This window comes from Mesocricetus auratus, unplaced genomic scaffold, assembly GCF_017639785.1.
Source record: "Mesocricetus auratus isolate SY011 unplaced genomic scaffold, BCM_Maur_2.0 Super-Scaffold_4256, whole genome shotgun sequence".
Classification (NCBI taxonomy): domain Eukaryota; kingdom Metazoa; phylum Chordata; class Mammalia; order Rodentia; family Cricetidae; genus Mesocricetus; species Mesocricetus auratus.
The window spans coordinates 90,742,208-90,754,881 of NW_024429182.1; the positions used below are offsets into that span (position 1 = coordinate 90,742,208).

At 39.5% G+C, this 12,674-nt stretch overlaps 1 protein-coding gene across 1 annotated transcript; it reads right to left on the reverse strand.

Annotated features, from left to right (window-relative positions):
• Nucleotides 1–686: 686 nt before the first annotated feature.
• Nucleotides 687–1,625, reverse strand: LOC101826719 (olfactory receptor 481). The gene has a single exon (XM_005075714.1). The coding sequence runs from the start codon at nt 1,623–1,625 to the stop codon at nt 687–689; it is 939 nt and encodes a 312-aa protein (XP_005075771.1).
• Nucleotides 1,626–12,674: the final 11,049 nt, after the last annotated feature.

Sequence of the window (12,674 nt, forward strand, 5' to 3'; positions counted from 1 at the left end):
AAATACAGTTTCACCATCCTATTGCCATCTTCCAGAACAATATTTGCCATTAAATACTACTCTAATGCCTATTTATGTAGACCTAAGTCATCAGATCTGGCCTGCAATTAATTCAATTTCCTCTGTTATCTGGTTTATATCTTATATTGGTAAAATAGAGACATCATGATTTTTTTCATTATGGATCAAATTAAAAGAAAATAAGCATATTTTTTTCTGAGACACTATCCTCACTGTTTCCAGAAATTAAGAGTCATTTACTATGTAAGGGCAATACCCTTAGGTGGAGGGGGTGGGTACATGAATCCCAAATTTGTCAGACATACCATTTGTTACACATATCCTGGAAATTTCATTCCTAAGTGTTATTTTAAATAGGCGATTGAAAGACATTTGTCTACCCAAATAACATTACAAAATTCGCAAATCAGGAAGATTTAAAGTTATAAACTATTCCATGAAGTAGTCTTACCTTTAAAAAATCCACATTTCAGTTGGATGTAGCAGGTGTCCATGTAAATGATACTTTTTAAGTTATAAATGGAAATAAACATCAAATTTCTGTATATATAGGTACTTCTCGCTATTTAAGTGTTCAGGGTATGGGTAAATAAGATGGCAATATCAATCACCAATGTACCTCATGTCACTGATTTTATTAGCTATGGCGTTTTGTCTGATTTACTTCAAGGGAACCAGTGTGTTCTGGCCATTAATTTTTTCATAGCCTCTTTCACCTCCTTGTTCCTCAGACTATAGATGAGAGGGTTCAGCATGGGGATCACCACTGTGTAGATCACAGAAGCCACTTTGACCTGATCAGCTGAATAACTAGACTTGGGCATCACGTACACAAATAAAACTGTCCCATAAAACAAAGTGACTGCAGTGAGGTGGGAGGTGCAGGTGGAGAAAGCCTTGTTCCTTCCCTCAGTAGAGCGCATCCTTATGATTGAGAGTAGGATGTAGATGTAGGACACAATGATGGTAGATAGTGTACTCACAAGGACAGATGCTGAAGAGATGGACGGAGATATTTCAGCAATATAAGCATGGCCACAAGAGAGTTTTACAAGTGGGAAGAGGTCACAGAAAAAATGGTTGACTTTATTTGGGCCGCAGAAGTTTAGGTTCACAAAACAACCTGTGAACGATGAGGCATTCATGCATCCACCCAAGTAGGATGCCCCAAGCAGGAAGAAGCAGACAGCTGGGGACATTTGAGTGGAGTAGAGCAGAGGTGAGCAGATGGCCACATAGCGGTCATAAGCCATGGTAGCAAGCAGGAAGCATTCTGTAGTTCCAAAAGCTACATCAGAGCCAAGCTGCGCTGCACAGCCAGAGAGAGGGATAGTGGTTTTATCCCTTAAGAAACTGATGAGCATGATGGGTGTGACTGATGTGGAGTAGCCAATGTCCACAAAGGCTAGATGGCTGAGGAATAGATACATGGGGGTGTGAAGCTGTGGGCTGCTTCGAATTAAGAGGATTATACTGATATTTCCCAATACAGTCACTATATAAACTGGCAGAAAAAACACAAATAAGATGGCACGTAGTGTAGGACTATCTGTTAGGCCCAAAATAATGAATTCTGTCACCATGGTGTCATTTTCAGTCTCCATTCATTCACTCAATGGTGGCTACTGAAACCAGAACCAGAGGAGAGTCATTTGGCTGAAGTGATCCTGAAATTAACATATATACCTAAACACAATCTTATAATTAAATTTTAAAATGACAGTTTTGGAAGACATAAAATGCTTTGTAAACTTTCTTTTCAAACTCCATGATATTATAATAGGAAATTCAATTGTAACACATTTATTCCCTGTATATACATGAAATACATACATGGGGTCCATAGTGACATTTATTTTTATAGCACAAACTGTGACTAACCTAAATATGCATGCCAGGGTTGACTCTTAGTTTTCCCATCCCCATCGCAAACATTCCTCTGCCACATGTTCTCTCCTCCAGTAAATTTAGTCTCCAGTTGTGTTATTGTCTGTATAATAACAATATCATTAACTTGGACATCTTTTATCTTTATGACCTATTAGAATAAAATAAGCCAAATTCTTAGTTTAAAAAAATCAGTACCATAAGCTGGATGTTGCCTATGTTCAAGATAGAAAGGCTCATCACAATTCTTATTATCACTCTGGTATAAATATGCTAGACATTTTGCAAAGTGTCTCAAGATCCTCCTATATCCTTTGTGGGACTTTACAAGTGATACGAGTCTAGATATTGTTACATATTAATACCAATTAAATAAACAGAGTGTTTGGAAGCTTGCATTAGATATGTTTTTGCATCACCAGTTCTAAAACGTGGTGGTCAGGAAAGAAAAAGGGAATGCATTTGGTATAGTGTAAGAGAGAGTGGTCAGGATGGAAATGGAAAGCTATAATAACTAGCAAATTATAATGAAAGAAAGCCTGCTTTGTACGTCAAAATAATGGGCACTTTATTCAAGCTACAGAGCATGAACCAGGACAGGGAAAATGTTAGTCCTATTCACCCATTTTCAAAACTCTAACCACAGCAGAGTCCTCAGAATTATTTGCTTAAAAAAACTTCTACCTGAGGTCTAAAAAAACAGCATATTTATATTAATCTGCAAAACATATATAACTACCAGAAACCTAATTTTTATTCAAATTTATCAAGTTGTATTAGGTCAAATTTTCTCTAGTACTTTGAGTCACAATTCCTCAGTTATTATGGCTTCTAGACATAGATCCACACCAGAGACAAACTTTATTAAAGAAAATAAATGTATGAAAGATATAAATGTTTTCAAGGTTGGATATGACTGCCTACAAGAACACAAAACAATGTACAGAAATACAAAGGCGTGAGAAGCCACAAAACTGAGGACCAATTTGAACCTCCTCTAATGCGTTGAAACACAGGCAAACGACAAGAAATTTTAACCTCCTGTTTTCTACTTGTACAAAGGTGAACATACATACCACATTGATTCCTGTGTTTATTTAAAGTATGAATAAAGACACTGAGCACTGCTCAAAAAATAAAGAATGAAATAAATGTCCCAATCTCTTACACTTTCCTTAAGACATAGCTACTTCTGTGGCACTTAGGAAATGCAAATATTCCTATATCCCTGAAAGCTAGAAGTCCAAGTCAGAGACATATCTATTACAGCACCCTGAAGAGGCTCTGGGGAATTGTTATTACACAGCAAAACCACTTTTAAGTGAGTTTTTATCATTTGGGATAGAGCCCCAAATAGCTTACTTCCCTTAAAATTACAGTTAATTACTTCATTTCTTTTGGAAAATTGTACTGACAATCCAGTGGGACAGGGAACTTACAAATACTTGCCTACTGGGACAGAAAAATAAAATGTGCATATGATTATATAAAAGTGTAGGATGAAATTATTTTAATTACCCATGGGTTTAATTTGTTTTAGATTTAATGATTTGCAAAAGGAAATGACATCATTTGGCTATATTTTAATTGTAGTACTTCCAAAATACGGCTATATTCTGTGGCACACATTTTATTTCTCAATATATTTTTATTTAAATTAGAAACATGCTTACTTTACATGTCGATCCCAGCTCCCTCTCCAACCCCTCCTCCCTTGCCCCTATAACAGCCCTTCCAACCTCCCACCCAATACCCACACCACTCCCCAGAGAGGGTAAGGCCATACATGGGGGATCTCCATAGTTTGTCACTTCATTTGGGGCAGCGCCTAGACCCACCACCATGTGTCCAGGCTGAGAGAAGTTCCCTCCATATGGAATGGGAACCCAAAGTTCATTTGTATGCCATGGTAAACACTGATCTACTACCGAAGGACCTAGAGATTGCAGAGGCCTCCTCACTGACACCACATTCAGGGGGAGGGGTCTGGATGAGTCCCATGCTAGCCTCTCAACCATCAGTCTAGGGCCCAAGAGCTCCCCCTTGTCAGGTGCGCTGTTTCTGTGTGTTTCATCAGCACAGTCTTGACCCCTTGGCTCATCACTGCTCCCTCTCTGTCACTGGGTTTCAAGAGTTCAGTTCATTGTTTAGCTGTGGGTGTCTGTCTCTGCTTCCATCAGTCACTGCATGAAGATTCTAGGATGTTATATAAGGTAGTCATCAATCTCATTATCAGGGAGGGACAATTAACATAGTGTCTACACTATTGCTTACTTTGCCAGTTGGTGTCATCCTTGTATGTCTCTGGAAATCCCACTAGTGTTAGCTCTCTCCTCAAACCTATAATGACTCCATTGATTATAGTATCTCTCATCCTAGTCTCCTCTATTCTTCCCCTGACTTGACCATACTGCTCTCCCATATTTTCCTCTTCTCTCCTCTTCTCCCCCTCTCTTTTTCCCTGTTACCTCTCCCCTCCCCCCATGCTTCCAATCTGATCATGAGATATTGCTTCATTCCCCGTCTCTTGTGTATCTTGCATATCTCTCTTGGGAACCTTCCTGTTTCCCAGACTCATGGGCAATGGGATTGTAGGCTGGCACTCCCCTGATCCATGTCTAGGAACGATATATGAGCGAGTACATAGCATGCTTGTCTTATTGTGACTGGGATACCTCACTCAAGATGGTTTCTTCTAGTGCCATCCATTTTTTAACAAATTTCAAGATTCCACTGTTTTATCCTGAGTAGTACTCCATTGTGTAAATGTACCACATTTACTCTATCCACTCTTTAGTTGTGGGGCATCTAGGTTGCTTCCAGGATCTAACTATTACATATAACGCTGCTATGAACATATCGGAACAGACATCCTTGTTGTATGAATGGGCTTATTTTGGGTATATGCCTAAGAGTGGAATTGCTGGGTCTTGTAGTAGACTGAGTCCCAATTTCCTGAGGAATCTCCATACTGATTTCCAAAGTGGCTGTACAAGTTTGCACTCCCACCAGTAATGGACGAGTGTTCCCTTTTCTCCACATCCTCTCCAGCATAAGCTGTCATTGTTGTTTATGATTTTCAACATTCTGACAGGAGTAAGATGATATCTCAGGGTTGTTTTGATTTGCATTTCCCTAATGGCTAAGGATGTTGAGCACTTTCTTATGTGTCTTTCAGCCATTTTAGAATTCTCTATTTAGTTCTGTAGCCCACTTTTTTATTGGATCCTTTGGTGTTTGGGAGACTAGCTTCTTGAGTTCTTTATAAATTTTGGAGATCAGCCCTTTGTCACATGTGAGTTAGTGAATATCTTTTCCCATTCTGTACGCTGCCTTTTTGTGTTGTTGATTATGTCCTTTAACTTACAGAAGCTTCTCAGTTTCAGGAGGACCCATTTATTAATTGTCGATCTCAGTGTCTGTGCTACTGGTGTTATGCTCAGGAGGTGGTCTCCTGTACCAATTAGTTCAAAGGTACCTCCCACTTTCTCTTCTAACAGGTTCAGTGTGGCTGGATTTATGTTGAGGTTTTGATCCATTTGGACTTAAGTTTTGTGCATGGTGATAGACATGGATCTGTCTGCAGTCTTCTACATGCCAATATCCAGTCATGCCAGCACCATTTGTTGAAGATGCTATCTTTTTTTAATTATATAATTTTAGCTTCTTTGTCTAATATCAGGTGTTCATAGGTGTGTGGGTTTATATCAGGGTGTTCCATTCGATTCCATTCATCTACCTGTCTATTTTTGTGCCAGTATCAAGCTGTTTTCAGGACTATAGTTCTATAATAAAGCTGGAAGTCATGGATGGTGATGCCTCTGGGTGTTGCCTTGTTGAACAAGTTTGTTTTGACTGGGCCTTTTGTTTTCCCATATAAAGTTGAGAATTGTTCTTTCAAGATCTGTGAAGAATTGTGCTGGAATTTTGATGAGGATGCATCGAGTCTCTAGATTTCTTTTGGCAGGATTGCCATTTTTACTACATTGATCCTACCTATGCAAGACTACGGGAGATCTTTCCATTTTCTGGTGTCTTCTTTAATTTCTTTCTTTAATGACTCAAAGTTCTTGAGATATAGTTCTTTCACTTGTTTGGTTATCATTACCCCAAGGTATTTTATCTTGTTTGTGGCAATTGTAAAGGGAGATGTTTCTCTGATTTGTTTCTCAGCCCTTTGATTGTCTGTATATAGTAGGGCTACTGATTTTCTTGAGTTGATCTTGTATCCTACCATTTACTAAAAGTGTTAATCAGCTGTAATAGTTCCCTGGTAGAGTTCTTTGGGTTACTTATGTAAACTATCTTATCATCTGCAAATAGTGAAAGTTTTATGTCTTTTTTTCCAATTTGTATCCCCTCGATCTCCTTTTGTTCTCATATTGCTCTAGCTAGAACTTCAAGTACAATATTGAAGAGGTATGGGGAGAGGGGACAGCCTTGTCTTGTTCCTGATTTTAGCAGAATCACCTTGAGTTTCTGTCCATTTAGTTTTATGTTGGCTGTTGGTTTGCTGTATATAGCTTTTATTATGTTTAGTTATGTTCCTGTTATCCCAGATCTCTGCAAGACCTTTATCATGAAGTGTTGGGCCCCAGCCCCATGGGGTCTCTGTGAGTTGCTGGTCAGCCTACAAGTGCAACTTGTTTTCCAGTCCAAGTGCTTTCTGTTTTCTAGTCCTGGCTTACTGCCCTGGCCTTGACCCTCTGACATCAACATCTAGCAGGAGGAAAACAACAATCTCTCCTACCTGGGTTTTTTTCCACTGTGCTGTATAAAAAACTCCTCCCTCCTACAAGGGAGAGACCTCTTAGCACTTACAATGAAGACACACACATGCACACTCTCCTGGCAATAAAGGCAACACAGGCATTCTCTTAGTACAAACAGCTGGACGTCTGGTCTTTCTTTCCCTGATACCTTGGAGTTGCTTGTGGCGCTGGTGCCACAATTGGACGTCCCACCGAGATCCAGAGAAACTTGGAAAGACTGGGAAAAATTGGCCAGATAGAAGACTCAAAAAGGAGAGACTCGAAAAAGAAAAGAATTAAACAGGTACCTCATCTTCTAACAGTAAAATTGAATGGTCAAATCTCCAGGCTTTGCTTGAGAGATCACCCTAGGTTGGAGGGTGGATTGGATTAAATCTCCAGGCCTTCGCCTGACAAAGGTCAGGAATGTAAGGGGACCTGAGAGATCACCCTAGGTTGGAGGGTGGATTGGATTAAATCTCCAGGCCTTCGCCTGACACCAAGGTCAGGAAAGTAAGGGGACCCTGAGAGATCGCCCTCAGTTGGGGGGTGGATTGGATTAAATCTCCAGGCCTTCTCCTGACACCAAGGTCAGGAAAGAAAGGGGAACCTGAGAGATCACCCTCAGTTGGAGGATGGATTAAAAGTGGGTGAATTGAAAATTGGTAACGGTTAATAAAGGAGGTACTGGTATTAAGTAAAAGAAAAGGAAAAGATAAAATTATATAGAATGGAAAATATACAGAGAGTCTGGATACTGTGTACAGTTGTGGTGTCTTTAAATTGTTTAATTGCTGAGAAAGGAACAAAAACTGCTAAAAGACAATTGATTATTAATGTTGCTAAATTAATCCAACTTGCATGTTTTGAAAATGTTTTGACTTCTAAATTTAAATATAAGGACAGGTTACTTGGGAAAAGAATTTCTGCCTTTGTTTCCACAGGACATAAAAGGCTGTGGGTTCCTTCCAGACTAGTATGGTTTGATGAAACAAGACCACCTGAAGCAGTGGCCCAGGTGATCCAACACCTAAAACAGCTGAGATGATGCAGCCTTACAGACCACAAAAACAAGAACTTCAACAGGGTTCTGGGTTTGTTTTTTTTGTTTTTGTTTTTTTGTCATGATCCCCATGGTATGTCAGCACCCCTTAACAGCAGGAAGTAGCTTGGAAAGAACGACGCCCACATTCCCAAATATTGTTTATAAATGTTTGCTTTTGTATATTAAGATTGACATTAACATCCTAGTCACCGGAGATAAGTGCTAATTTATATATAAAGAAGGGGGGAGATGTTGGGCCCCAGCCCCATGGGGTCTCTGTGAGTTGCTGGTCAGCCTACAAGTGCAACTTGTTTTCCAGTCCAAGTGCTTTCTGTTTTCTAGTCCTGGCTTACTGCCCTGGCCTTGACCCTCTGACATCAACATCTAGCAGGAGGAAAACAACAATCTCTTCTACCTGGGGTTTTTTCCACTATGCTGTAAACTTGTATAAAAAGCTCCTCCCTCCTACAAGGGAGAGACCTCTTAGCACTTGCAATGAAGACAGACACACACACACACACACTCTCCTGGCAATAAAGGCAGCACATACATTCTATTAGTACAAACAAATGGACGTCTTGTCTCTCTTTTCCTGATACCTCGGACCTAGTTTGTGGTGCTGGCGCCACAATGAAGGAGTGTTGGATTTTGTCAAATGCTTTTTCAGCATCTAGTGAGATGATCATGTGATTTTAGTTTCTCTGCTTGTTTATATGGTGGATTACATTGATAGATTTTCATATGTTGTACCATCCCTACATCCCTGGAATGGAGCCTACTTGATCGTGGTTTCAAAGTGTCCCGTAGGTTTGGGTATGTTGTATCTTAATTCTCATTGAATTCTAGGAAGATTTTAATTTCTCTTTTATTTCTTCTTTGACCCAGGAATAGCAATTGTGCATTATTCTATTTCCATGGTTTTTCAGATTTTCTGCAGTTTGTGTTGTTGCTGAATTCTAACTTTAGAGCATGGTGGTCTGATAAGATACATGGAGTTATTCCGATTTTTTGTACCTTTTGAGGTTTGCTATGTTGCCAAGTATGTATTCAATTTTTGAGAAAGTTCCATACAGTGATGAGAAGATGGTATATTCTTTTGTGTTTGGATGGAGTGTTCTATAGATGTCTGTTAGACCCAATAGGGTCATAACTTCTATTAGTTCCTTTGTTTCCTTGTTAAGTTTCTGTCTGGTAGTCCTTTTTAATGGTGTGAGTGGGGTGTTGAAGTCGCCCACTGTTTTTGAGGTTCTATATGTTTCTTTTATGAACGTGGATACCTTCATATTTGGGATGTAGATGTTCAGAATTGAGACTTCATCTTGGTGTTTTCTCCTGTGATGAGTATAAAATAACCTCCTTCATCTCTTTTATTGATTTTAGTTTAAAGTCTAATTTGTTAGGTATTAGGATTACTATCACTGCTTGTTTCTTGAGTCCATTTGATTGGAAAATCTTTTCCCAATCATTAACTTTGAAGTGGTGTCTCTCTTTGAAGCTGAGGTGTGTTTCTTGTATGCAGGAGAAGGATGGATTCTGTCTTCAAATCCATTCTGTTAGCCTGTGTTTTTTATGGGCAAGTTAAGACCATTAATATTGATGGGTATTAATGACCATTGATTGCTCATTCTTGTTTGTTTTGAAATGGTTGTTGTTAGTGGAATTGTATGTGTATTTCCACCCCTTTTTTCTTTTGCCTGTTGGTAAAGTGGGATTATCTATTGCCTATGTTTTTCTTGTGTTATTTGACTTCCTTGGGTTGGAGTTTTCCTTCAAGAATTTTCTGTACTGCTGGGTTAGTAGATGTGTATTGTTTAAATCTGGTTATGTCATGAAATATTGTGTTTTCTCCATCTATAGTGATTGAGAGCTTTACTGGGTATAGTAGTCTGGACTGGCATCCATGGTATCTTAGTATTGGTAGAATATCTATCTAGGACCTTCTGGCTTTCAGAGTTTCCCTGTAAAAGTCAAGTGTAATTCTGATAGGTTTTCCTTTACATGTTACTTGGTCTTTTTCCTTAGCTGCTCCTAATATTCTTTCTTTATTCAGTATGTTAGGGTCTTGATTATTATGTGTCAAGGGGACTTTTTTGTGGTCTACTCTATTTGGTGTTCTGTAAGCTTCTTGCACCTTCATTGGCATGTTTTTGTTTAGGTTTGGAAAGTTTTCTTCTATGATTTTGTTGAATATTTTTCTGCCCCTTTGAGTTGGTTTTCTTCACCTTCTTCTATACCTATTATTTTTAGGTTTGGTCTTTTCATGGTTTCCCATATTTCCTGGCTATTTCATGCTAGGGATTTGTTGGACTTAAGATTTTCTTTGACCGATGAATCTATTTTTCCTAGTGTGTTTTCAACACCTGAGATTCCCTCTTCCATTTCTTGTATTATATTGGGTATGCTTGCATCTGTAGTACCTGTCTGTTTGCTCAGCTTTTCTATTTCCAGTATTACTTCAGACTGTATTTTTTTATTTTTCTATTTCAGATTTCGGCCCTTGCACTTGTTTCTTGAAATTTTTGCTTTGTGTTTTCCTCCATTTCTTACATTTTTGGATTGTTTTTTCTTCCATCTCTTTAAGGGATTTTCTCATATCCTCTTTGAGGGCCTCTGTCATTTTCATGAAGTTGTATTTAGTGTCATTCTCTACTGCTTCATTTGCATTGGGCTGTTCAGGTCTTGTTGGTATAGGGTCTGTAGATTCTGGCAGGGTCATATTGTTTTTTCTGTTGCTGCGTGTGTTTTTATATTGTCTCCTTCCCATTCCTTCTTCCAGTGGGTGCAGAAGGAATCTCTTCCTCTCCTTGTCAGTACAGGACCAGAGTTACCTTCAGATGGGTCTAGGAAAGTTCAATGCTCTGGTAGCTCTCCACATGGTCTCATGGTTGGAGAAACGGACTAGGATGCTGGGGTGCTTTGTATCCCATCTGGATGGAGGGAAGCCCCAGTGGTAGACCCCAGGCAAAGGAAGGAAACCTGGATACAGGCGCTGGTTGATTTTGTCTCATGGGCAAAGCAGGAGACTAGGTGGGGTGCATTGGCTCCCTCCACTGGGATGAAAGCCCACAGTGGCAGACCCCAAGCACAGACAGGCAGTCTGGGAATGGGCCCGGTTTACCTAGTCCTTTTGGTGGAACGGGAGACTAGGATGGTGGGGTGCGTTGACTACTACCGCTGGGATGGAAGTGTGACCCACATTTCATGTTATCTATTCAGAGATGAGTTGGATTCACCAAAATAGTTTAGTTTACAGCCATGCATGCAACAGATCTGAAATATCATTTTCAATAATGAATCATGTTCATTTCCCACATATTGTAAGTTTGTTATAAGAGATTTGAGATATGGACTATACCTGTAGGCAGACACTCTCCTTTTCTCCATTGCCTATTGACATTTATGATTTTAAAAAGAATAATCAATGTATACTAATATTTTAATGACCCTGCCATATGCACTGTCACAGTGACTGTCACTTTCCTAGTAATGACAGACACTTTCTTTTTTTTAAATAAATATTTATTTAAATTAAAAACAATCTTAATTTACACACCAATTACAGTTCCCTCTCTCTCCTGTCCTCCCATGTCCCATGTCCCTCACCAACCCCTAACCCACCCCCCATTCACTCCCCAGAATGGGTTAGGCCTCCCAGGGAGCATCATTAAAGTCTATGACAGACACTTTCAATGATCTTAAATTGGAATTTCATTTGCCTTAGGTTAAAGTCAGGATCTTTTCATCTTGGTTTTAAAGAACCCATTTGCCATGTCCTCTTTAGTAAAATGCTAATTTGATAACCCACACTCAGATGATATAGGACCATGTGTATACTCGGGATGAATACTGATCTACTGCCCAAGGCTCGATAGATTACCTAGGCCTCCTCACTGACACCCACATTCAGGGGGTCTTGATCAGTCCCATGTTGGATTCCCAGGCATCAGCCTGGGATTCAAGAGTTAACCCTTATCAGGTCAGCTGTTTCTGGGGTTAAACCAGCCCAGTCTTAACTCCTTTGGTCATCAGTCCTCCCTCTCTGTTATTGGCTTTCTTGATTTCAGCTCAGTACTTAGCCATGGGAGTCTGCCTCTTCTTCCATCGGCCACTGAATGAAGTTTCTGTTTCCCAGACACTCTGGCCATGGGATTGTAGGCTGGAACCCCCCAGATCTATGTCGAAAATCGATATATGAGAGAGTACATGCCATGTTTCTCTTTTTGTGACTGCGTTACCTCACTCAGGATGGTTTCTTCTAGTGTCATCCATTTACCTGCAAATCTCAGGATTCCATTGTTTTTTACTGCTGAATAGTACTCCATTGTGTAAATGTACCACATTTTCTCTATCCATTCTTCGGTGGAGGGGCATCTAGGTTGCTTCCAAGTTCTGGCTATTACAAATAATGCTGCTATGAACATAGTGGAACAGACATCCTTGTTGTATGAATGGGCATCTTTTCATCTCAACACCAAAGACAGACGTTATCTCAGAGTAAAGGGCTGGGAAAAGATCTTCCAATCAAACGGCCCCAAGAAACAAGCGGGCGTAGCAATCCTAATATCTAACAAATTAGACTTCAAATTAAAATCAATCAAAAATGATGAAGAAGGGCACTTCATATTCATCAAAGGAAAAATACATCAAGACGAAGTCTCGATTTTAAATATCTACGCCCCAAATAGAAAGGCACCTACATTCGTGAAAGAAACATTACTAAAGCTCAAAATGCACATAAAATCTCACACACTAATACTAGGAGACTTCAACACTCCGCTCTCACCGCTAGATAGGACCTCCAGACAGAAACTTAACAAAGAAACAAAAGAATTAATAGAAGTTATGACCCAACTGGGTTTAACAGACATCTATAGAACATTCCACCCAAATACAAAGGGATATACCTTCTTCTCGGCACCACATGGAACCTTCTCTAAAATTGACCACATAATAGGAAACATAGCAAATCT